At 37.5% G+C, this 27694-nt stretch overlaps 2 protein-coding genes across 5 annotated transcripts in view; one reads left to right on the forward strand and one right to left on the reverse strand.

Annotated features, from left to right (window-relative positions):
* Positions 1 to 27694, reverse strand: part of LOC137015595 (uncharacterized) — a 76338-nt gene that overhangs the window by 32037 nt on the left and 16607 nt on the right. Inside the window, exon 4 of the mRNA XM_067380643.1 lies at positions 26911 to 27615. Within this exon, the coding sequence (XP_067236744.1) occupies positions 26911 to 27615 (705 nt within the window). The remainder of the gene's footprint in view (positions 1 to 26910; positions 27616 to 27694) is intronic.
* LOC137015388 (von Willebrand factor A domain-containing protein 5A-like) lies at positions 513 to 19113 on the forward strand. Of its 4 annotated transcripts, none has more exons than XR_010893958.1 (22): positions 514 to 698; positions 918 to 1120; positions 1202 to 1424; positions 1548 to 1714; positions 1789 to 1903; positions 1975 to 2147; positions 2594 to 2682; positions 2764 to 2908; positions 5091 to 5170; positions 5249 to 5363; positions 5450 to 5608; positions 6265 to 6368; positions 7307 to 7512; positions 7602 to 7628; positions 7811 to 7840; positions 8246 to 8326; positions 10731 to 10766; positions 10853 to 10927; positions 11125 to 11264; positions 11342 to 11465; positions 11552 to 12130; positions 18311 to 19113. XR_010893958.1 is itself a non-coding variant. In XM_067380311.1 (21 exons), exons 1-21 carry the CDS (start codon positions 659 to 661, stop codon positions 11629 to 11631), a joined length of 2412 nt encoding a protein of 803 aa, XP_067236412.1. In that variant the 5' UTR covers positions 514 to 658; the 3' UTR covers positions 11632 to 15641. The 4 variants fall into 4 exon arrangements, 2 of the variants coding, with proteins under 2 accessions (XP_067236413.1, XP_067236412.1); XR_010893959.1 differs by lacking the exon at positions 18311 to 19113 and adding an exon at positions 14595 to 15638; XM_067380311.1 differs by lacking the exon at positions 18311 to 19113 and having other exon boundaries at positions 11552 to 15641.

Consider the following 27694-nt stretch of genomic DNA (forward strand, 5'->3'; position numbering starts at 1 on the left):
TTTCTCAAGATACAATCATTTAAATGAATAAGGTCACGTAAAAACTTTTCTGTTCTGTGTTTTGTTTTTTTTTTGGGTGGTTTTGAGACTGAAAACTTGAATCCGATTAAAAATAATTGTTCTAAAGAAGACAAGTCCTGGTGGTACTGTGTGATTTTTTCAACATTTCAACACTCTTAGTGTATTAGCCAAGGCTAGCATATGTTATTCGCTCATCCTTACGTTACTTATTTATCTGAATGCCTGTAATCAATCAGGAAAAACAGCTCAAACAACGTATCACATTACAAACATTGCAAGAGATTACATGTCCAAAACAGTTTATGCTGAATGTTGACACTTTTATTACCATTAAGAAATAATCCATTAAACAGGTGCAATTTGAGGAGAATGCACTAATATTTTTAGTTCTACTAGTTTGCGCATTGTCTCATGGACACGCCCACAATAGGATGATCTCATGAATATTCACGTAGGCTCCACCCAGAGGAACTGACGAACACCCCCAGACATCTAGTCTCATTAGAAACGTTCAAGAACACTGGATTTACTCGCAAAAATGAATCTATCTGTGCAGATTTAAAGGAAATACGATCTGTGTTTTAGTTTCACTTTCGATTTCGACTTTTCGATTCATTGCGTCTATCGGAGCGTCAGAATGGTGAACTGCGGTCTTGTGACTGAGAAAAACGAGCCTGGTATGAATTCACCCATTTACTGTTATCTGTTTCCTAACTTAACACTTACATGTTGAATGTCAGTTGTGTTGTCACGTGTTCCCGTTCATCTTTAATGTGTTATTTATGAGTATGGAGTCTATTAAATCCTTTATTTACGTCTCAGAGAACTGTATGTGAGGTTTATTGTAATGTTGTTCTGCTGTATTTGTGATGTTGTTGTTGGTTTGTGTGACTCAGTGCCTCTGAAGAGCATCTCAGTGGAGGTTCGGGTTCAGGATCATGTAGCCACAGTCTCCTCCACTCTGCAGTATGTGAATGAGGAAGAGCGCCCCCTGGAGGCCTTGTTCGTCTTCCCTCTGCCTGCTGATGCTGCTGTCTGCCACTTCAGTGCCAAGATCGGAGAGCAGGAGATTGTGGCAGAGGTGCAAGAAAGAGAAACCGTGAGTCCAAATATAAGTCTGCTGGAAGCTTATTTGCATATATTTTTACTGTGCACCATATAACAAAATTAAATCTCACAGGCGAGGGATCGTTATGATGACGCTGTGAGTTCGGGTCAGCAGGCGTTTCTGTTGGAAGAGAGCAAAGAGAGTCCTGATGTGTTCAGACTGAGTGTCGGGTGTCTGTCGCCGGGTCAGAGCGCTGCCGTCACCATCATCTACGTCACCGAGCTCGCTGTGCAGGCCGACCACTCGCTGCGCTTCTGTCTGCCGGCTGTACTCAACCCCCGATACACACCAGCAGGTACTACAGCAGCTGCTGACACACACTTTATTAGTGGAGAGAAGCTGATTCTAACACACTCTGTGTGTGTGTGTGTGTGTGTGTGTGTGTGTGTGTGTGTGTGTGTGTGTGTGTGTGTGTCAGGTTCAGCTGCTGGTATAGTCTCAGAGATTTCATCAGGATGTGGATCTGTTCCCTACACGCTGACTCTCAGTGTCCATGTGAGCTCTCCAAAGCCCATCTCCAAACTAGAGTCCAGCTGCACTCTGGATCCTCTAGTGTTCCTCCACTCTGATCACACTCAGGCGACGGTACTGTGTGTCTTCATGTGTTTATCTGGATGTGTGAGCACAGCAGTTTGATGCATGTGTTTTTATGTGTGTAGGTGAATCTGAGTCCTGGTCACATGTTTGATAAGGACGTTGAGCTGTTTGTGTACTATCAGGATACCCATCAGCCCTCTGCTATAGTGGAGGCAGGAGTGAACACTGCCCCATCAGGTATGACCTGCAGCTCACTGGGATTATGGGATTGAGTGATCAAGCTGTCACTGACTCTCTCTCTATTTCAGGCTCTCTGATGAGGGACCCAGTGGTCATGATAAGTTTGTACCCAGAGTTCCCAGAGGAAGTGATGTCACTGGCAAAACAAGGAGAGTTTGTTTTTGTGATTGACAGATCAGGCAGTATGGACGATATGATGCATCATGGGAAAAGAGCACAGACACGCATAGAAAGCGCAAAGGTAAGATTTAAAATGTGTATTCGGTCACACGGTATCTCATGATAATGATGTATGTCACAGCAGAAATGCAGCAGTTACTCCTGTACACAAACAGACAGAAAATTCACTTAAAACTTGAAGAAAAATTAGCCAAGTAGTAGCTTGGTAAATTAGTTGGTTATCAAATATTCAAAATCTTTTCCTTCCTAGCTGCTAGATTAACATCAGGGGCAGTTCAATTAAAATCATGTAAATCACATTTCTACTATTTTTGGTTGATATACCAAAGTGAGGCTAACCTCATCCTCCATTTCTCTCTCACTTTCTAACCACTGAGAAACAGCCACTTTGCTGATGAAGTGAAATACTGTGATTGATTGTGTGATTGATTTGGTACCGCGTAGCTGACAATAATTCAGACACGCAAAAAAAGACACATTTCATTATCTGTCCATGTCTCTCTATAGGACACTCTGCTGTTACTGTTGAAGAGTCTGCCCATGGGATGCTACTTCAATATCTATGGATTTGGCTCTAATTTTGAGTCCTTCTACCCGTTAGTATCTAGATCTTTATTCAGAGATACTCAGTTTTGAAATGTGTGAGAGGAAAGATAGCATTGTGGTTTTTATTGCAGTCAGAGTGTCGAATATAATCAGAAAACTATGGATCAGGCTCTGAAGACAGTGAAGAAAATGAAAGCAGACATGGGCGGCACAGAGATTTTAGAGCCTCTAAAACACATCTACAGTCAGCCCTGTTACCCCGATAACCCCAGACAGGTACAACAACACCTCAACATGCACAATAATGATTTACTGTACAGTTTATCTTAACAGGAAGTGAGTTGCTGTCAAAAAAACAAAAAAAACTTTACTTACTGTAATTATGCAGCACCAATATACTCCATCACAGCTTCCCAGGAACTAAATGTCTCTTTACTGCAAATAAACAATTCTGAAAACATTTTTTCTTTCAGCCTTAACAGGAATTGTTAATATTTTTTAAGTAGTATATATGCATGTACAAACCCGATTCCAAAAAAGTTGGGACACTGTACAAATTGTGAATAAAAACAGAATGCAATGATGTGGAAGTTTCAAAATTCAATATTTTATTCAGAATACAACATAGATGACATATCAAATGTTTAAACTGAGAAAATGTATCATTTTAAGGGAAAAATAAGTTGATTTTAAATTTCATGGCATCAACACATCTCAAAAAAGTTGGGACAAGGCCATGTTTACCACTGTGTGGCATCCCCTCTTCTTTTTATAACAGTCTGCAAACGTCTGGGGACTGAGGAGACAAGTTGCTCAAGTTTAGGAATAGGAATGTTGTCCCATTCTTGTCTAATACAGGCTTCTAGTTGCTCAACTGTCTTAGGTCTTTGTCGCATCTTCCTCTTTATGATGCACCAAATGTTTTCTATGGGTGAAAGATCTGGACTGCAGGCTGGCCATTTCAGTACCCGGATCCTTCTTCTACACAGCCATGATGTTGTAATTGATGCAGTATGTGGTCTGGCATTGTCATGTTGGAAAATGCAAGGTCTTCCCTGAAAGAGACGACATCTGGATGGGAGCATATGTTGTTCTAGAACTTGGATATACCTTTCAGCATTGATGGTGCCTTTCCAGATGTGTAAGCTGCCCATGCCACACGCACTCATGCAACCCCATACCATCAGAGATGCAGGCTTCTGAACTGAGCGCTGATATCAACTTGGGTTGTCCTTGTCCTCTTCAGTCCGGATGACATGGCGTCCCAGTTTTCCAAAAAGAACTTCAAATTTTGATTCGTCTGACCACAGAACAGTTTTCCACTTTGCCACAGTCCATTTTAAATGAGCCTTGGCCCTGAGAAAACGCCTGCGCTTCTGGATCATGTTTAGATATGGCTTCTTTGACCTATAGAGTTTTAGCCGGCAACGGCGAATGGCACGGTGGATTGTGTTCACCGACAATGTTTTCTGGAATTATTCCTGAGCCCATGTTGTGATTTCCATTACAGTAGCATTCCTGTATGTGATGCAGTGCCGTCTAAGGGCCCGAAGATCACAGGCATCCAGTATGGTTTTCCGGCCTTGACCCTTACACACAGAGATTGTTCCAGATTCTCTGAATCTTTGGATGATATTATGCACTGTAGATGATGATAACTTCAAAGTCTTTGCAATTTTTCTCTGAGAAACTCCTTTCTGATATTACTCCACTATTTTTCGCCGCAGCATTGGGGGAATTGGTGATCCTCTGCCCATCTTGACTTCTGAAAGACACTGCCACTCTGAGAGGCTCTTTTTATACCCAATCATGTTGCCAATTGACCTAATAAGTTGCAAATTGGTCCTCCAGCTGTTACTTATATATACATTTAACTTTTCCGGCCTCTTATTGCTACCTGTCCCAACTTTTTTGAAATGTGTAGCTCTCATGAAATCCAAAATGAGCCAATATTTGGCATGACATTTCAAAATGTCTCACTTTCAACATTTGATATGTTATCTATATTCTATTGTGAATAAAATATAAGTTTATGAGATTTGTAAATGATTGCATTCCTTTTTTATTCACAATTTGTACAGTGTCCCAACTTTTTTGGAATCGGGTTTGTATGTATGTTAAGTTTTAAGAAAAACTAAAAGAATTAAATTATTTTATATGTTGTTTCATGCTTACAAACTTTTTAACGAGACACACTGGTGGCATAACTATATTTATACAGGTGTCACATGCTTAGACGTAATTGATTCTTTTACACAGATGACAGGAAATTGTCAAAACAATGACAAAGTTTCAGGTGGCACTTTTCTTAGAGCTGATTTATAATCTTCAAATTTCAATACATTTTAGCTGTGCCTTTTCATAGTGGAGAGAGAGAGAGTCTGAAACTGAAAATATCTGAATATTTACAGCTCTGATTAAGTGGTTTGTCTGATATAAATTATTGTTCTCTCTTCAGCTGTTCATCTTCACTGATGGAGAGGTGTTTAACACTAAAGAGGTGCTGGATCTGGTGAAACATCATGCTCACTCTCACAGGTAAAGGTCTGCTGGGTTTGATCTTCCCATCATTCATATCTTCATCACTTACACTAACAGAGTTTATTGTGTGTTCAGGTGTTTCTCATTCGGGATTGGTGAAGGTGCAAGTACCGCCCTCATCACAGGAATGGCCAGGGAGGGATCTGGTCACGCTCAGTTCATCACAGGCACCGACCGCATGCAGCCCAAAGTAAAGCTCTCCACTGGATTTCACAGGCACAAATGTTTCCTAGTCACATGTCTCAATGGTTTCTCTTTCTCTTCAAACTATATCAGGTGATGCAGTCCCTCAGGTTTGCGCTGCAGCCCGCTGTGGTTAATATCTCTGTGGATTGGACCCTTCCAGATGGCATTACTGTAGACACACTGTCTCCACCCATCAATGTGCTCTTCCAGGGTCAAAGGTCACTCATTTATGCCCAACTTAAAGGAGAGGTGAGATGATGTAGCATGTGTTTCTTTAATGAGAATTAAGGTGTGTTCACACTTGGCAGGTTTGGTTTGATTTAAACAAACTCTAGTGTGATTCATTTCAATAAATGTGAACGCTGCCATCTGAACCCTGGTGTGCACCAAACAAACGGGCCGAGACCATTGAAAAGATGGGTCTCAGTCCTCTTCCAAATGAACTCTGGTGTGACTGAAATATGAACGCAACACGGACCAAAGACAAGACGTGATGTCACAAGATGGTGACCCTAAAAAGGCCCATTACAGTTGGGTACAGGCGTCTTCTGGCAGATCTTCATTTGTGTGTGTAACAGAGGGATTCCTGCCACTGTTTTGACTCCTTTACACATTTTCTAAGCACTTAATGAGTTCTCAGCTGGTTAAAATACCATGTACGCACTTACAATGAGCGCATTTAGCCAGCGCAAATATACATCATAAAAGCCTTTTTTGTTCTGTTTTGTATCTTTAGGTTTGGTGTTAAAAATGACAATGTGAACGCGAAGTGAATCAGGACTAAATGTATACTTTTCTGTTTTGGTTCAGACCAAAAGAACCAAGAGAACCAAACTACATGTATGAAGTGTGAACACACCTTCATTCGTTTAGATTATAAAATCTTCCTTTTCCCTCTTTTACAGAGTTCAGGAGGCTCTGAGGGAACAGTGACAGTCAAATACAGTCTGAAAGATCAACCAGTAACAAACCAGCTCCACTTCTGCCTCAAACCAACTGAGGAAACAGGGTAACACACACTGTAGCTGCGTTTCCACCTAAATTACCTGTCCCAGGAACTTTTTTCCCCCAGACCTCTTGCTGTCTGAGCCTCCATCTCGGTCTAAAGTACTTTAAAGATCGGCAGTTTAAGACATTAAATTCATAAGCACATAACGCAAGACACTTCTCTTTCTAACACACACATTCACACTAGTTGCAGAAATAAAGGAAGTGAGGAAAGAATGGGTTTGAAGAGAGTGAAATGATGAAATAAAATTCTTAGCAATTTATGGACTTCATCTGAATGAACCATCAATCATTAATTTAACCCTTCTATCACTTCTTAGGTGGGTTATTAGACTTTATATCAATGCACCGGTTCAGTAAGAATCTGAAGGTACATGCGTTTGTCATTTATGACTTTAAATGGAGTTTCCTTTGTCTGCATCCTTGGCTTAGAGAAAGGTGTTTCCCAGGTTTGTTGCTGAAGGTATTTTCATTTCCGGATTGATGTCGTTGGAAGCCAATCATGTTCTGGTGTGCTGACGGAGGAGTGGAGTCTTGCGGCTCAAGTTGCGTTGTCTTTTCAGTCATTTAGTCTTGTGTTTACTGCTCAACATTTGTAATGTTTTTCCTTCCATGCATGGCCATAAAGTACTTAGCTGAGGGTTTTGGTAGACTGAATGGAGCCGCAAATGACAGATTCTCTGATTTTGGGTTCTGTGTGTTGATTTGGGATCTTCAGTGTTGAGATGAGTTTTGTATGGAGTTATGTTTGAACGAGTCATCTAGGAGATTCATTTGTCTGGTTCGTCCTTAATTCCTACATTGGTATTGGCCAGAATTAATATTTGTGTATTCCTATCAAAGTCACTTTTTCACTTATTTACTTACATTTTGATACTAGTTAATTGCATCTGCTGTTTGCTTTTCTAAGCCCATAATAAATCCCAGTTTCCGTTGCAGGTTGGCCGTCCACCGGCTGGCGGCTCGGACCCTGATCCACTCTCTGGAGCAGGAGAGGTCAGGTGATGCAGATGTTGAGAGCAGGATAGTGGAGCTCAGTGTTCAGGCAGGAGTGAGCAGTGTTCATACAGCCTTCATTGCCATTAATAAAGACAGCAGACAGACTGTGAAAGGACCCCTGCTGCAGAGAAGAGTGCCGACATACGGTTAGTGCTCTGAATATGTGTGTATAAATCGCTTGACTATTTACAGCACGTGTTCACCTCATTAATATGAGAAATCAAATGTTTTTCAGATGTGTATCAACAACGTGCCCTATTAGGTAAGACTGTTATTTGTATGTATGACACACCACCCGTCAAAAATTGACTGGATTTGAACTTTAGCCACACTTGACTTAATTTATGTTTGTCATGATTAAATTTTGTTAAGAAATCATAATAATAATATATAATATACACTTTGTGTTCAACTCATTAACATGAGAAATCAAATGTTTTACAGATTTGCAACTAGGATGTAGCGTAGTAAATGGTAACCCACCCACCTCACCAAAATATGTTATTTTTTTAAACAAATCATTTAAAGGGACAGTTCACCCAAAAATGAAAATTCTGCCAACATTTACTCTCCCTCAAGTTGTTCCAACCCTGTATAAATGTCTTTGTTCTGCTGAACACAAAGGAAGTTATTTGGAAGAATGTTTGTAATCAAGCAGATCTCACCCCCCATTGACTACCATAGTAGGAAAAAATAATACTGTGGCAGTCAATGGGGTTACAAACTTTCTTCCAAATATCTTCCTTTGTGTTCAGCAGAACAGAGACATTCATACAGGTTTGGAACAACTTGAGATGACAGAATTTTTATTTTTGGGTGAACCATCCCTTTAAATAATATATCATAAATTTGTGTGTGTTGTTTGTTCTTTTTGGGCAGCGAGATCCCATGATGGCATCGATGAACAATCGTTTCACTGCTCAAAAATGCTCGGTTCTTTCAGTAAGAAGGCAACAAAAGGTAAAGACCCCAATGTACTCATGGCGAAGATCTTTTTTGTTCTTCACTTGAGGGTAAAAAGAAGATTGAAATACTTGAGGAGCGATATACTGTAAGCGAACATCCCGATGCCACCCACGCTTCTGAGAGCGGCGTTTACGCCGTGTCTTAACCAGACGTGATGCAATGCCGCGACATGTGATACAAGGCATCTTTTTCATATTAATCAGAGGATTTGTCCTAACCAGCTGCGATACGAGACAATTCTGTTTCAATCCGGCCATACTGTTTGATTTCAGCAATGTTTTTGTTAAATACCAACTCTCACTGTACGAGTAAACCGAATGCAATGCAAAGCCAAATCTCACGATTTATCTGCTCACACTATAATGAGCTGCGACTTCACTGCTCACACTATACCTGTGACATAAACACATGGGACCTCCTTTCTCGTAGTCGTGTCACGTCTGGTGTGGATTGCTTGTTGGTGGAATCTTAAAGGATTAGTCCACTTTTAAATAAACTTTTCCTGATAATTTACTCACCCCCATGTCATCCAAGATGTCCATGTCTTTCTTTCTTCAGTCGAAAAAAAATTAAAGTTTTTGATGAAAACATTACAGGATTTTTCTCCTTATAGTGGACTTCAATGGGCACCAAACAGTTGAAGGTCAAAATTAGTTTCACTGCAGCTTCAAATTGTTCTACACGATCCCAGATGAGAAATAAGGGTCTTATCTAGTGAAACCACCGCTCATTTTCTGAAAAAAAATTGAAAATTATATACATTTTAACCATAAATGCTCATCTTGAACTAGCTCTCTTCTTCTTCTCCTCTATTTGAATTCCAGCAGTGTAGACACTGCTAAGCGTATTACTGCCCTCCACAGGTCAAAGTTTTGAACTAATTTTTATATGCAATATGCTAGTTCAATAGTATATAACAATTAGTTCAAACTTTGACCTGTGGAGGGCAGTAATACGCTTAGCAGCGTCTACACTGCCAGAATTCATATAGAGAAGAAGAGAACTAGTTCAAGATGAGCATTTAAAACTTATATAATTTTCAATTTTTTTCAGAAAATGAGCAATGGTTTCACTAGATAAGACCCTTATTTCTCATCTGGGATCATGTTGAACAATTTGAAGCTGCAGTGAAACTAATTTTGGCCTTCAACTGTTTGGTGCCCATTGAAGTCCACTATAAGGAGAATAATCCTGGAATGTTTTCATCAAAAACTTTAATTTCTTTTCGACTGAAGAAAGAAAGACATGGACATCTTGGATGACATGGGGGTGAGTAAATTATCAGGAAAAGTTTATTTAAAAGTGGACTAATCCTTTAAAGAATTAGTTCACTTTCAAATTAAAATTATCCCAAGCTTTACTCACCCTCAAGCCATCCTAGGTGTATATGACTTTCTTCTTTCTGATGAACTCAATCTGAGATATTTTAATAAATATGCTGATGCATCCAAACTTTATAATGGCAGTGAAGAGGGTTCACGAGTATGAAGAAAGTGCATCCATCCATCATATACGTACTCCACGCAGCTCCGGGGGGTTAAATAAAAACCTTCAGAAGCGAAGCATTTGTGTAAAAAAATAAATAAATAAAAAAAAAAAAAATCCATATTCAACAAGTTATGAAGTAAAATATCTAGCTTCTGCCAGAACGCCTTCCATATTCAACTTACAAAGAAATTAACTCATTAATCAGCCCAAAAACACCAACCTGTTCACGGTTATCTTGCAGATTTGGCCGCTGTACAGAGAGGAATTTGCCATTATTTTGCTAGTCATGAAATAGTCAAGTCAAGTCAAGTCACCTTTTTTATATAGCGCTTTTTACAATGCAGATTGTGTCAAAGCAGCTTTACATTGATAACTGGTACATAATTTTTGCTGCACAGCAGCTCTTAAAGAATAGTGTCAATGCAGGCAGATCAAAGCACTGTTGAATAAATGTCAAGAGTACTGTTGAATATCAAATGTCAAGTCAAATATCAAGTGTCCCCAACTAAGCAAGCCAAAGGCGACAGCGGCAAGGAACCCAAACTCCAACAGGTGACATCAGGTGGCAAACGGGGCAAATCGGTGTTAAAATGGAGAAAAAAACCTTGAAATAGGAAATACATTAACCTGTTAACTGCTGACGCCTTTCTGTGTTTTATTATATTTACATCCCTCGGTGCTATATATATATATATATATATATATATATATATATATATATATATATATATATATATATATATATATATATATATATATAATTGTTAAATACCCTTTTTAAAATAGTGAAGTAAAGCAGTTCAAATAATAGTCACAGTCATAAATGTTTTCATATTTGTGAAAATGTTCTATCTGTTGTTACTGAGTAAGAAAAACATAGTTTTCATTTTAACTATATTTTCTTTTTCAGTGACAGCACCTGAACAGAAGATCGGATTAATGACAAGTAATACAGTAAATACAGTGTCAGTTAATGTGAAATACAGATTCAGCGTCGCCTCATGGTTAATAATCATTGTTTATCATTTGCAGAGGTCCAGAATTTTTTCAGCCGTTTTAAGACTGCTGCCCCGACTGCTCAAACAGAGTCTCAAATCAAACATTATGGTATATACAGTACACACACACACACACACACACACACACAAATAATTGGCAAACACAACATGAGATGGACACAGTGGTTATGTTTAGAAAGTCTAGCTTATGAGGAATTATTCCATAATTCATTTTTGACAAGGACAAAAGTCCTTCCAAACTAATTTCATCCACATAACATGAACAATATAACTTTGTGTGTTCAGCCGCTCCTGATCCCCAGGATGACCCGTTTCTCCAGCTGGTTTCTCTCCAGAAGGCGTCAGGCTGCTGGGAGCTGGACGCCACACTGGCTGATGTGTTTGGGAAGACGGAGGATGAGCTGACCAATCAGAAACCAGCACAGGTGAGAGACGTGATGAAATAATAAGACAGCAATGATTGTGTCCAGTACCAATGCAGTGGATGATGGTTTGTACACAGGTGGATGGGTCAGTATGGGCCACTCTCCTGGCTCTGATCTGGTTATACGGCTGTAAAATAGAGCAGCAGGTCGAGTGGCAGTTTGTGGCCATGAAGGCAGCGTCATGGATCGGCTCTCAGAAAGGTGGGATCTCCATTCCAGAATACATTCATTCAGATATCTTCAGTTCTTTGACACACACTGATGATTTGAGTGTGTGTGTGTTTCAGTGGGCGATCTGTCTCAGTGTGTGTGTGTGGGTAATGTCCTGCTCGGATGTCAGGTGACCAAAGAGGCTCTGGGAATCTGAAGACGTCAATGTTTCTACATTCTGTGCTTTAATACAAACACTGTTAACAACTCAACAGCATGGATTCATCAGTGTAATAGCTTTAAATGTTAATAAGATTTATAGCATGAAATTCAGACAAAAATGCAGAAAAATCCACCAAAATGCTTTAAAAATGATCCATAATGGAGATAGCACTAACTGCACTTTATGCATTTGTAATAATCATCTTTGTTTTAAACAAACATCCAGTTATTAATCATTGTACATTTATATCTGTGACTTTACTCCTGTACTTACCTCTGCTTTGTCCTCTAAATTAAACATTATAATATATATAATATAAAATCAATTAGGGCTGCCTCCTAATAGTCGATTAGGCTTAACGTTAGTCCACAGGAAGTGGCGAAGTCACGCGGTCTTGTGACGGACACATCATTAAAGGTCTATGTGGTAAATACAGTCCATCGAGCAGGACATCCAAACATCGACCTCAAATATGGCTTGTCATCTGAAACATGTAAGTAGTAGCAACTTTACATGGCCGCTCGCTTTAACGTTAAACTAGTAAACTGTGTGTTATTCAAGTGTTTGTGTGGAGTGTGAATAGTAGCGCGCTAACTTCATGAGAGCTAAAATGGAGGCGTCGATGCGATCACTCTCACTGAAAATACTCCGTCATTTTTGGTCATGATAATGGTACGAGTAATACATCTTTTAAATCTATGAAAAGTTGTGAAAACAACAAAACGTTGTGCTTTTGTAATTTATGAAAGCAAAAGGTGCGATTACTGTCGTCTCTCTCTGTGAACTTGAGCGCGCCAAAAAAAAAAAAAAAAAGACAAAAGAACCGAATCTCAATGTAAACTTTCCTCACAGACATGAAAAATATATCCGAAAGCGAAATGTCTACTTTTTAAATGAACCAATTCAAATGAAAAACAACATATTCTCAGGTTATGTAATCCATATGAAACGAGAATATGGTCTAACTGTGGAGATGAGGAGTTAGCATCGACGATTCCTTCTCTGCGGCCAAAAATACAGAAAACACAAGTCAATTAATCAGTAGTCGAGGGCAGCCCTAATATTAATTATGAAAAAGTTTTTTTTTGTTTTTTTTTCCCTCTGTAATTCTGTCCTCAGATTAAAAGATCTTGCAATGTGTCTTTCCATTCATGTAACCAGTGTGCAACCATGACATGTATCATGTGACAATGTTATGCGTGTTAGTTAAATAATGTACATTTAAAAAAAAAAACAAGAAAAAAGAAGCTATTTTTACTTTGCCTTCATAATATTGTTACTGTTCAAATTCACATCCGTTGGACGTTATGACATTGTGGTTGATTAAGGCTTTCAGAAAGAAAGAAAAAAGAATTCCAGAATTTTGGATTCATGTTTTTCAGATTCTGTTAAAAAACAAATTTAACTATTGAAAGTGTATATTTAAGAGACTTTTTCATTCTAAAAGTCAGATCAAAAGTGGCCACAGTTGCAGAAACACCCAAATTTGTTGTTCAGGATGTTCAGAGCTCTTCTGAATGACTGAGATCCCGTCCATATCCAGATCCACTGAAGGAACCAATGCCCTGTCAGAACGACAGCAGGACCTACACCGTTCATCAAAACAAACATTTTACTTTCACCATTTATTTTTTCATTTATTCAAAAATTCAAGTCAATTCAAATTAATTCAAGTTAAGGGTTCTTTGCATGCAGGCTGATATCAGACAGTGAACTGAATAATGCTGAACTGAGCAAAATGGTGGAACAATTTAAGCTTCATTTGGCAAACCTGCCGTTTCTTACATTTGTCTGAAGTAGTGCAGTGGAGAAGATGTTGGTATGATTTGAGCTGCCTAGACATCATTTAGACATCTTCACACTCCACAATATGGTTCATGTTCCCACTAATCAGAAGCAAAATAATGCTGCATTGAAAGATTTCTCATTTTAGCAAATTCTGAGGCAGTGAACATGTATCCTTCTCAAGTAATGTAATCCCAGAATACATTACATTGCAATATTGATTTTAAATATAACTATTTCTGTCTGATAACAAATGAAAAACCATTTCACTCGATTCTTGTGTTCCATGTATTTTTGTGCTTTATTAGAGGAAGGCAATAATTTCAGAGTATTTAGGAATTAATATAAGCATTAGCTGAGTCCTGTATGCACTTATGATCTCTTGATGAGGATTTTGATGTTTAGGACGCTGCATTAGAAGCTGGGCAATTCCACGCAAAGGTCATCTTTACCATGAAAAAAAAAAAAGTTAACCAAAAGAACAAAACCCTTTTTAAATTGTCCATTTAGGTCTGTAATATACTGTATTAATGTGCTCTAACAGAACTTTTAAGAAAATTGCCTTGTTTATCCACAATATATGTGGTAAGCAACAATGCTTAAATTAAATTTTCAACCAACCATATTTCATGCTTTCAAAAAAGGGATCAAAGACCCCATTTTTTAAACTTTACTTTAGCAGTAAGCATTGTGTAGAAAGATGGAGACATGCCTGATAAATAAATACACTCATTTAGTCATAACAGCACTGCCTGATGAATTTATAAGGGCTGGAATAAAGAGGTCAGGACGCTTCAGTGCTCTGTCACGTCCGTAACGTTTTAAAGATTAAGTTTATGTCATATAACAATTATAAATGCAAATAACTTGAAACTTTATATGCAAAGCTAAATTATGTTTATGCTTATTAGGATCAACAATTCATTTCACTACGTTGCTCTGAACAACCATAATAAGCGTTACGGACGTGACCGTTACGGACTCTTCATATTAAATCCTATGAGTTTGCTTCTTTAAATTGCTATCATCTGTTTCAGGCTTACCATATCAGAACATATCCAATAATCGCAATACTCCTTGTGCTTTGTTAGTTTTAATATGAAAAAGGTTTAACTTTCAAATTCAGTCGATTTTATAACAAAATTTAAACAATAGATGTCGCTCTTTAATAGCCTACGGCGCGTGACAGATTAGCTACTGCAGCGCCTGTAAGCGGCGGATCAGGCGCACATGAACCGATCTTCTCTTCCTCTTGCCAGAGAACGAAATATGAACATCAAAAGGTAGGCCTATATGCAGGCACGTGCACACATAGACAAAAAAGGGGCTTGAGCACCTGCCCTTTTTCTTCCTGGGGAGAAAGTGCCCTTTTTTCTGGGGTGTTTTTTTTTTTTTTTTTTAAATAAATGAATATATATTCCTGTTTGCGCACAGCTTCCCCTGTCAAACAAATATATTTACTGTATAAAACAAATAAAAAAATACTATATCAGGTCGGCTTTGTCGAGTTCAGATGCCCTCACTCCGCGACACGCCATTCCCCGCACGCACGCACGCGCGCCACACCCCACCCCATTTGTTATAACATATAATGTATTAACAGTTCAGGAATTTTTTTTTTTTTTTTTTTTTTGATGTGTTTAAATATGCAGATTAGCTTATTTTGGTTAATTTAGAAGAAATCTACAGATGCAAACAGACGGAGGGTAGTAGGCTTAAAACAAACTCCATCTAAATGTGTAGGTTTAGAAACACTTTCACCTAGATATTATCACATAGAGACTGTGTCTGTACCTCGAACTAGTAAATACAAAAAACTTCCAAAACCTTTTAAGGGTAAAAATTTAATTGATGTTCAAAAAATGAAAATCACAGACAAATCAGATAAACAAATGATAAAGCTTGGGTTACTGAATATTAGATCTATTTCTTCAAAAGCACTTATTGTAAATGAAATTATCACAGACAATAAACTAGACTTGCTGTGTTTGACAGAAACCTGGCTAAAACCAGACGATTACATTACTTTAAATGAATCTAGTCCTCAAGGTTATGATTATCGACACAATCCTCGACAGAAAGGCAAAGGGGGAGGTGTTGCTGTAATTTATAGTAATATATTCAGAATCATTCAAAAGAATTTCAAATATAATTCCTTTGAAGTGATGGTGCTTTATGTAACATTATGTAAGTTGACATTTGTGCTGGCTACTGTATACAGGCCACCAGGGCACCATACTGACTTTATCAAAGAATTTGCTGAGTTTCTATCAGAGTTAGTACTGGCTGCGGATAAAGTCCTTGTTGTTGGTGATTTTAATATCCATGTAGATAATAATAAAGACGCATTTGGATTGGCATTTGCAGATATTTTAAACTCTATTGGAGTTAAACAACACGTGTCAGGACCCACTCATTGTCGTAATCATACCCTAGATCTAATACTGTCGCATGGAATAGATATTGATGCTGTTGAAATTCTACAGCAGAGCGATGATATATCAGATCATTATTTAGTCTCGTGTATAATACAATTAGCCAAGGCTACAAAACCACCACCCAGCCATAAATATTGTAGAAAAATCACGTCTGCCACTAAAGATTGCTTTATAAATAATCTCCCCGAGCAGTTTCATCGCCTTAGTATACCTGACAACATAGAAGAACTCGATGCTGCAACAGAAACTATTGGCTCTCTCTTTTCCAGCACATTAGATGCGGTCGCTCCTTTACGTCTAAAGAAGATTAAGGAAACTAATCCAACGCCGTGGTATGATGAGCACACTCGGGCTCTAAAACGAGCTGTTAGAAAAGCTGAACGTAGTTGGAAGAAAACAAAACTAGAAGTTTTTCGCCTTTCGTGGAAAGAAAAAATGATTGAGTACAGAACAGCCATAAGAAATGCTAGATCTACTTATTTTTCAAATCTCTTAATAGAAAACAAACATAATCCTAGGTATTTATTTGACACAGTGGCTAAATTAACTAGAAACAGAGATTCAACTGCTGACGTTTCCATAGAGCACAGCAGTAATGACTTTATGAACTTCTTTACTTGCAAGATTGATAATATTAGAGAGAAAATTATAAACATGCAACCGCCTACAGTTTCTCTTCAGACAGTGCACTGTAGTGTCCCTGAGGTAAAACTAGAATCATTCGCCGCTATAGGAGAGGAAGAATTATCTAAACTTATCAAATCATCAAAATCAACGACATGTATGTTAGACCCAATGCCGACTAAACTACTGAAAGAAATGCTTCCAGAGGTCGTAGGTCCACTTCTTGATATAATTAATTCATCTTTAACACTAGGACACGTGCCAAAAACCTTTAAGCAGGCTATTATCAAACCTCTTATTAAAAAACCTCAACTAGATCCGAGAGATATAGTAAATTACAGGCCAATCTCGAATCTACCTTTTCTGTCAAAGATACTAGAAAAGGCAGTTTCAACACAACTGTGTTCCTTTTTAGAAAGAAATGGAATCTGTGAGGATTTCCAGTCAGGATTTAGACCATACCATAGTACTGAGACTGCTCTCGTTAGAGTTACAAACGATCTACTCCTATCATCCGATCGTGGCTGTATTTCTCTATTAGTGTTATTAGATCTCAGTGCTGCTTTTGACACTATCGATCATAACATTCTTTTAAAAAGACTTGAAAACTATATTGGCATTAGTGGAATTGCTTTGGCATGGTTCAAATCATACTTATCTGACCGTTATCAGTCTGTGGTAGTTAATGAAGAGATGTCGTATCGATCACAGGTTAAATATGGGGTACCACAAGGCTCAGTATTAGGACCGTTGCTTTTCACTCTGTACATGCTGCCCTTAGGAGAGATAATTAGGAAGCATGGTGTTAGTTTTCACTGCTACGCTGACGATACTCAGCTCTATATTTCCTCGCGCCCTGACGAAACCTACAAATTCACAAAACTAACAGAATGCATAGCTGACATTAAAAACTGGATGACAAGAAATTTCTTATTATTAAATTCAGAAAAAACTGATTTCCTAATCTTTGGACCAAAAACTTCCTCACGAAAAAACCTTGAATACTCTCTAACACTTGACGGGTGCTCCATTAAACCTTCGTCCTCAGTTAGGAACCTGGGTGTGCTCTTTGATACCAATCTTTCATTTGAAAGTCATGTTTCTAGTATCTGTAAAACCGCCTTCTTCCATCTAAAAAGCATATCTAAATTACGACATATGCTCTCAATGACAAATGCGGAACAGTTGGTTCATGCATTCATGACCTCAAGACTAGATTATTGTAACGCTCTACTGGGTGGTTGTTCTGCTCGGCTTTTAAACAAACTACAGTTGGTTCAAAATGCGGCAGCTAGAGTTCTTACTAGAACCAGAAAGTATGACCATATTAGCCCAGTTCTGTCAACATTACATTGGCTCCCTATTAAACATCGTATAGATTTTAAAATCTTGCTACTTACTTATAAAGCTCTAAATGGTTTAGCTCCCCAGTACCTAAGTGAGCTCTTAATGCATTATAGTCCTTCACGTTTATTGCGATCTCAGAATTTAGGCCAGTTGATAATACCCAGAATATCAAAATCAACTGAAGGCGGCAGATCATTTTCCTATTTAGCACCTAAACTCTGGAACAATCTTCCTAGCATTGTTCGGGAAGCAGACACACTCTGTCAGTTTAAATCTAGACTAAAAACACATCTCTTTGCTCTTGCATACACATAACACATTATCAATACATTAACATTTTTCAAATCCGTTAAAGGATTGTTACGCTGCAATAATTAGGTCGGCCGGAACCGAGAACATTTCCTATAACACTAGATATACCTGTACATCAGAACAAGAATGGCATCTACGCTAATATCTGTCTCTCTGCTTATCCTGAGGTTTGCCGGGTGCTGGATCCAGGCCGTATCCAGGTCAGATGGAGAACCTGCGTCTGGACCTGACTACAACGTAGCCCAGGATCCCCGTATCCGCTTGCATATATTTATATATAATCGATTTTTAATCTCTATAATAAAAATGTACAATTCAGATTTTGATCTCCATATACATTTACATATATATATCTTCCAAGGGGTTTTTTCCCTCCTAGGACTTTTTTCCCAGTGCTAGCACGCTGGGTTTTTCTCCTAGGGGGTTTTTTCCACCCCTGGAAGTCAGCCGACATTGGCTTAATGTAGCACCATCTTGTATATGTTACATATTACCACGCTTGTTTGTACAGTTTTAACCACTTCCCTTTTTTTCTGTGCTTCTAATATGTAAAGCTGCTTTGAAACAATTACCAATTGTAAAAGCGCTATATAAATAAATTTGACTTGACTTGACTTGACTAGGTTTAGGGTTAAGTTTTCTTTCCATTAGAGTGAACCAAAAAATTAAAACGATTTATTGATTTGTGCAAAATAAATTATTAGTGAAACTATGTCCCTCTCCTTGGTGCAGTCATTTATTCTAAATATATATAGCTACTTGAAAATAGTTGTTGATTTCTCTTGTGATAAACCGAGTGAATACTAAAGAAGACCATGGTCTCTGTGTGAACTGATTATTTTGTAGAAATCTGTGGAGTATAAAACAATTGGATGAGTGTAAGTGAAGTCAAAGTTGTCTTAATATATTTAAGGGTTCGTTATTTTTTAAATAAATAATTATGAGAAGTGCCCTTTTTTCCACTTGAGCCCCTGCCCCCCAAAATGTCTGTGCACGTCCCTGCCTATATGATACAGTACAACTTATAGAAGAGTCTCATAGGACACTTCCCTCGGGAATTGGGATGTCGCGTTACCTGTTGGTTAAAAATGAATAGCCTAGCCTATTGATCACAATCCGCGCGATCAAGCTGACAAAATGAAAATAATAAGATTGCAATAATTTTGACTTGAAATAAAGTTTGATCATTTTGACTCAAGACTCCGCTTTAAACTCTGAAAACTAGCCGGAAAAAAAAACGTGTGGTCATTCATACACAAAACATAAAACTGACATGATTGCGATTGGCAATAGTGTCAATCGGTTCACCTGACTGTGGGGAAAACATGCGATTTTAAACTGCTTTATGATAAACATTAATATTTGTCAATGTATTTTAGCAAGCAGTTCTGTAAGAAGGAAAATCATGGTCTCTAAATTGATTCTTGAACAACGCACATGCTTGTCAACATGAGAAATGGTAAACGATTACTGTCGTCTCTCTCTGTGAACTTGAGCGCGCCAAAAAAAAAAAAAAAAGACAAAAGAACCGAATCTCAATGTAAACTTTCCTCACAGACATGAAACATATATCCGAAAGCGAAATGTCTACTTTTTAAATGAACCAATTCAAATGAAAAACAACATATTCTCAGGTTATGTAATCCATATGAAACGAGAATATGGTCTAACTGTGGAGATGAGGAGTTAGCATCGACGATTTCTTCTCTGCGGCCAAAAATACAGAAAACACAAGTCAATTAATCAGTAGTCGAGGGCAGCCCTAATATTAATTATGAAAAATTTTTTTTTTTTTTTTTTTTTCCTCTGTAATTCTGTCCTCAGATTAAAAGATCTTGCAATGTGTCTTTCCATTCATGTAACCAGTGTGCAACCATGACATGTATCATGTGACAATGTTATGCGTGTTAGTTAAATAATGTACATTTAAAAAAAAAAAACAAGAAAAAAGAAGCTATTTTTACTTTGCCTTCATAATATTGTTACTGTTCAAATTCACATCCGTTGGACGTTATGACATTGTGGTCTAATCCATAACCTTTTGCACTACAGAGTATAACGTTACATTTGTATAAAGTTTAGTAAAAAGTTGAAAAATTGTGGAGTCTTACCATACTGGTATCCCAGATTTCAATATTTGGTGGTTTAAATGCTTGCTTGAGGTCTCTGTGAAAGTTTTAAAGCAGTTTTAAAGCAGTCTTTTGTGCCGCTTTCAGACCGGTCACATCCGTAACGTTGTTTTTTCCTCATTAATGCGAACACGAAAAATGAAATAAAATTATTATTTTATGCTCTGTGGAGAGCCAACCCTTCTTCATTCGGTGGGCAGTATTACTTTTGGTTTGTGCAATGTAATTCACAGAATTCTTAAAAAATATGTTGTCACCCAAAACTTAGTGACTTTTTTTTGTCACGTCCGTAACGCTGTATATTTCCCTCATCTAAAATATAAAACAGTTGAATAGACTGACATTTTTCTAATGTCTGGACTCCTTTAGTAAGGGATTATGAATATATAAATAGACGGTTCAATATGTTGCTATTAAATGCATTCTTTGAGCGTTTATATTTCAAGTTTTGACTCCAAATGTCACGTCCATAACGCTGGAATTGCCCAGCTTCAAATCATAAACAATACAGAAATAGCAGCTAAAACACTTTAGCTTTCAAAAGAAGCGAGCTGCATTTGTCAACAGTAGACAGCAAAGCTTCTGTGTCTGTGTACATGAACAGAAATCTGGGATTAATACAGAATTATACAGAAAGTTTAACTGACAAATCTATGACAAAATAATCAAAAAATACTGCACTATTTCAATGTTAATTACATATCAATATATTTGTTACAGCTCTGCTAATGTGAATTACTCAAGGTAAAAACAACTGCATATAATTTTTAGTTTTAATAATGTTTATCATTAAATATTGTCAAAACTATAAATGTCAACATTTAAAGACACAATTTCTCTTTCATTAATTTGATATAATTCAAGTTTTCTTAGTGTCGTCTTCATGTTTATCATCCTTCTTTACTCTTGGGAAAAGTTTTGAGATCTTGGGCAGAGCAAGTGTTCGTCTGGTTCCTGAATGTTCCACAGACTCCGGGATGGACCGCAAAGACCCAAATCCTGAGCTGTGAGATGAGACTTTTGAGCGTGATGAACTAAAAACTGAACCGCTGTCTGCTGATGATCGTGATCTGAATGAACCGTAAACAGAACTTCCCACAGACCATGTGTCCGACCGCTCATCTCCACTCACTGTGGGAACAAAACAAATCAGAAAATGGCTTAAAACTGTTATAGAACAAAGTTATAACATTTAAAACTCAATATGTTCCTAAAAATAATGTAGCTTATTGGTAATCATTATCTGCTGCTCTTTAAAACAATATACAAATACGTTTTTTGGTCCCTGTTTTAGAAACATTTTTATCACAAGCCTGATCACTATTTATTGCAAGTATATAAAGTTGATCATAAAGATTTATAGAGTCTGAAACTGTCAAAAGGTCTAAAGAACAAATTATTAGTAAAAACAGGTGCTTATCCTTCAGAAAATGTTGATCATTATCCTAAGGAAGTTACACTAAATATGTTTTTTTTTTTTTTTTCATATCAGGTTTGCATTTATTGTCCTCAGTTAAAGTATCAACATTGCTATTTGTGTAATGATTGATGAAATGGAAAGAGATGTAGAAAGGATCCAAATTTTATTAGGAGGAAAAACATGTGGTGACAAATTTACAACAATATAAACTAAATATTATACATTTCACAACAAAGCAGAAGGGATTCATGGAAATCACAGGCTCTAATGCTTAAAAAATGTCACAGGGAAACTAAAGTTACTGAAAGTGTCAAATAAAACAGAAGACACTCACTGTTTGGTGGTGGCCATTCAATGCTGTTACATCGTTTTATGTTCCCTGATTCATAACTTGTGAGAGATGAATCTCTGGATCGTGATGAACTGAAAACTGTATCTGCTCCTGATTGTGATCTGAATGAACCGTAAGCTGAACTTCTCAGAGACCATGAATCAGATCCATCATCTCCACTCACTATAATAATGAAAGCAGATCAGAAAAAACATTTACATTAATGTGTTTGACAGACACTTTTATCCAAAGAAACTGACATGACATTGAAGGAATATATTCAGGAATATATCAGTTCATGTGACTGTAATTCATTCAAATTGTCAACATTGTCAACTCAAAATGAGTCAATTGAGGATTCACTTCACTGCAGCACTTTGATTCACACAGAAACAGGATATTAGATGATTACAATATTCAAGTTGTTTATTTTGACCCTGCAGCTCTTGTCTGGGGCCTGTACCATGATGGAAGTTGAACAAACTCGGGTTTATAGGATTATTTTCGAGTTGACAAAACCAAACCACTTAAATCTGGCTTTGTTGGTACCATGATGCTGATCATCAACTTTCTCTGTCAACTCAGGCTTTGATCCTGAGTTTGTGGAGCGCGTGCACATGAATCCGTGACATCAGTGGTGAACAGCCAATCACATGCCTTATAACAGAGAGAACTGTGAATAACTTCTTGCGAGAGAGCCAGCGCGATTCAGAAATCTTTTGCTGAAGTTTAAGAGATTAAAAAAAAATGTATTAATCTCTAAAAAGTATTTAAACTCATTTACGCTAATGAAAATGCTTGTCCATGAAAGAGGACAAATAAAAGATTATCTTGCTCTATCAGTGCTTGTGATGTTAGTTTATATAGTTAATAATACATTGTGAAACAAACTCAAACATGTAAGGTCACATGTAGTCATAGTTTATTTACAGCTTATTTATATTACATATGATCTGTATATATTAATAGTTATTGAAACTAAATGCTTAATAATAACTGTTAAACTAAAATTGCTTGTGTATTGGATTAATAATAATATATCATATAATAATTATATAAATCATAAAATAATTCTAGGTATCATTAAAGCCAGACAATTTCATTGTTAAATATTTTTTTACTATATTTAATTTGAAGGAAGAGAAACTGGGGGAGTGACTTTATTGCGTTGGATGTGTCAGTTCATTTAGCTCACATCCGATTGGCCCAATTTCGGTTTGAGATCTCTGAACCAGAACTTAACCTGCTCCGGAGCAGGTTTGCCATGGAGTGTAAGTTACTCTGGTGATGAACTCCGCTAAAAGCCAAGTCACTTTCATGGTACCTCAAACCCAGGATTGGCACAAACTAATCTGAAACTTACCTGTCTAGCCAGCTAATCCAGCTTCATGTTACAGGCCCCTGGTTTCCTAATGAAGCTAAACAGGGTCAAACCTAGTCAGTATCAGGATGGGAAACCATCATAGAAAAATGAAGACTGTAAGAGATGTTAGTGAGTGTTAGAGCTCAACATGAGGTCTGTGTGATGGACACTTTTAAACTATTTATAATTACATCTGAAAAGCTCTAGAACAATGAGGAGGAAATGCATCTGAGACTGTGTGTAGATAATATTCATACAATTTTATGATTTCACTCACTGGTCTGTGATCTGATGTCTTTTCTCAATTTGTCCAGTCGCTCTTCTGCCTTCCTTCTACCATCCATCTTCTGTAAAATCTTTCTGTCTATTTCAAAATGGCGGCCGTTGTTTTGTGCCACTGTCTCCTCAATCTTCTCCAGCAGCTCCTTGATCTGAGTGTCGTCACTCCTGTTGAGATTGTTGAGAACATGATACCTGTTCCCACATTTGTCCAGCAGCCGCTGGAGATCCTGTCCTTCACTCTCAATGTGCTGCTCTATAGATGTGTCTAACAGAGAGTCTCCATGAGTGAACAGAACTATAGTGTGACTCCAGACTCTCTCACTGAGAAGATCCAGATGATCCTGCACTGCTTTTCTCTCAGTCTCTTTAAATCTAGTGTCCACACGTATGATCAGTAGTACAGCGTGTGGTCCTGGAGGACACAGAGACACACTGAACAAAATCTCCTGTTTCAGTATCTCAGGACCGTCCTCTACAGTGTCATCCAGCCACCATCCTGGAGCTTCAATGACAGTGATGTGTCTGTCTGCTACTTCTCCATGTCTCCTCACACACTGAGCAGATCTCTTCAAGTCAAACACCTCTCTGCCCAGGATGGTGTTTCCTGATGAACTCTTACCAGCTCTTCTATACCCCATCAATACAATCCTCAGCTCTGAGAGATGTTGAGCGTCACCTGAAACAAACAGAGAACAAAACACACTTCTTAAGGTGGGTGAGATCTTAAATCTTCTTTAAGGGTTAGTTCACTCAAAAATTTAAATTCTGTCATTAATTTCACACCTTCATGTCATTCCACACCCATAAGACTTTCGTTCATCTTCAGAACAGGAATGAAGATTTTTTTTTTTTTTTTTTTTTTTTTGATGAAATCTGAGACATTTCTGTCCCTCTAGCAGATGACACGTTAACACTTTACACTTCAAAAAGTTAAAGAGATCATAAAACTAATCCATATGAATGGAGCTGTTTAGTCCCAATTTTCTAAAGAGACTCGATCACTTTATATGATGAACAGATTTAATTTAGGCTTTTATAAATATTGATCAGCGCACATAAACAGAAGCTCAACCATATTTGCTTGATGTGCGAGAATGAACCTCATTGGTTCTTACTGAAGCTCAAACGTGATGCGTAACACGAGAATGAACCTCATTGGTTCTCACACATCAGCCGAACATGCTTGAGCTTCTGTTTACCACAGATGATGTGTGAGTTGATCAATGTTTATGTGAATAAAAGCCTAAATTCAATCTGTTCATCATATAAAGCGATCAAGTCTCTTGAGAAAATGTGGACTGAACTGCTCAATTCATAGTTTTATGATCTCTTTATGAACTTTTTGAAGCATCAGTTTGGTAATTTGTGTAGCTGCTGGAGGGACAGAAATCATCAAAAAGATCTTCATTTGTATTCAGAAGATGAATGAAAGTTTCATATAAGTTTGGAACGACATGAAGGAGAGTAAATGATGACACAGTTTTCATTTTTAGGTGAACAAACTCTTTAAATAATCTCTCTGTGGAAAAGAGTTACTGAAATAAAGTTGACCATATCTGTATGAGTGTCAAACTACACATTATTGATAAAAATCACAAATAAGTGTATCTCACATTAAATCAACTCTCAAATCAGAGTTGAGCAAAAGTTATCAATGGAAAATAATTATGGAGAAAAGAAAATTGCTTAATTTCAGTAATCTGCACACAAAACATAACCGATCACAGAAAACACAGATTAATCAAGACTAAATTACAAATAGCGTCAGAATGTTTTTAGGAAGAATATGGGTCAAAGACGAAAAAGGGTTTTCAAGCATCAAAACAAGTGTAATACAGCTTTGAATTGTTGTTGTTGTTGTTGTTGTTGTTTTTCATTACATCAGAATGGGTCCTGTTTAATTTGTTTGTTTTTTTCTGAGCAAAAATCAAATATCATACCATGATTTACAGAAAACATCCACTAAAATGTCATTCAGTGTAACAATCTTGTCAGACATATTTCCAACAAAAATCATATTTATGCATATTTTACTTGCGTTTAATGTGCTTTCTATGTATATAAAATCACTTTTGTAAATTTCTGTTGATGCAGACATCTAAATGTCTTTGACCCATATTCATTAAAATAATTAAATTGGTGCTCTAAACCAGAGAATAAATCTCTCTCTTGTGTGTGTTCACACCTGGGAAAGTGTTATCAATGCACTGATGTCTATTAGCACTAGCACTATCTTTCTGACTTGATCAATTTGTATGCTCCATCAAGAGCGCTTAGGTCTGCTGACCATTTGCTTTTAGCTGTACCACGGGTAAAGCTGAAGAGGGGTGACCGAGCCTTTGCATTGGCGCCCCGAAGCTTTGGAATAATTTGCCCCTCTACGTTAGACAGGCTCAAACACTTTTTTTCAAACACAAATTTTTATAGTCTGGCATTTGACGCTGTGAGAGCTGCCTTCTATTATTGTTTTTGTGTCTTAGTGTCGTCTTTCGTGGTGTTGATTGTTTTGTATCTTTGATTTTTTTTTATTATTTATGTGTGTACAAAACTTCGATAAACACTTGCTGTTTTAAAAAAGTGCTTTATAAATAAACTTTGACTTTAGCAAAGATATGACTGTATTACATTTACATTAATTTACTGGAAAGAAAGCAAAAAAAAAAAAAAAAAAAAGTGTCCCATTAAAAACTGTAAATGTTGACACTTTTTTTTCTTTCATAAAAATAGCTTCTATCACAAGTGCAAATCTTACGAATGTCCATTTTACATGACATATTTTTGCCTCATTTGAAGCTCCAAATGAAATATCGATCCTCCAGCAGTCTAGTAGTTTTTACTTGTTCTTTCAAAGTGTGTTTGACGAGACTCACTTCCTGCTGCTTCAAAACAGACAAACATGAGCGTGTCTATAGATGAAAAGATGATCTTTGAGTTATATTCAAGACAAGCTAATTGCAGTAGATTTTTGATTGTTTGCTCTTTTTTTGTTTTTGTATTTTCTATGGATTAAGTAAAACGATTTCCATTTTCAGAAGCACACCCTGTGAAGAATAGGATTGTTTGAGAAATGAAAGTGTTTATTTCCTTCAGGAACAGATTTTAGGAGCGTCACTGTGAACTGCTATTGGGAATTAATCTAATAACGAGAAGTTTCTTGATATTATTTCTGTGACTGTTACATTTTCATGATTTACTTCAAATACTCAGTGTGAATATCTGCTCTATAAAGTATGTGGACTCACTCATCTGTGATCTGATGTTTTCTCTCTGTTTCTTCATCCTCTTCATTCGTTCTTCTGCTCTCTCTTCCTCTGCTCTTCTTCTCTCTTTCACCTCCTGTAAAATCTTTCTGTCTATTTCAAAATGGCGGCCGTTGTTTTGTGCCACTGTCTCCTCAATCTTCTCCAGCAGCTCCTTGATCTGAGTGTCGTCACTCCTGTTGAGATTGTTGAGAACATGATACCTGTTCCCACATTTGTCCAGCAGCCACTGGAGATCCTGTCCTTCACTCTCAATGTGCTGCTCTATAGATGTGTCTAACAGAGAGTCTCCACGAGTGAACAGAACTATAGTGTGACTCCAGACTCTCTCACCGAGAAGATCCAGATGATCCTGCACTGCTTTTCTCTCAGTCTCTTTAAATCTATCGTCCACATCTATGATCAGTAGTACAGCATGTGGTCCTGGAGGACACAGAGACACACTGAGCAAAATCTCCTGTTTCAGTCTCTCAGGACTGTCCTCTACAGTGTAATTTATCCACCATCCTGGAGCTTCAATGACAGTGATGTGTCTGTCTGCCACTTCTCCATGTCTCCTCACACACTGAGCAGATCTCTTCAAGTCAAACTCCTCTCTGCCCAGGATGGTGTTTCCTGATGAACTCTTACCAGATCTTCTATTACCCATCAACACAATCCTCAGATCTGAGAGATGTTGAGTGTCACCTGAAACAAACAGAAGAGAAAACACACTTCTGAATGTGGGTGAGATCTTAAATCTTCTTTGAATGGTTAGTTCATTAAA

The sequence above is a fragment of the Chanodichthys erythropterus genome, chromosome 24 (assembly GCF_024489055.1).
Source record: "Chanodichthys erythropterus isolate Z2021 chromosome 24, ASM2448905v1, whole genome shotgun sequence".
In the NCBI taxonomy this organism is placed as follows: Eukaryota; Metazoa; Chordata; class Actinopteri; order Cypriniformes; family Xenocyprididae; genus Chanodichthys; species Chanodichthys erythropterus.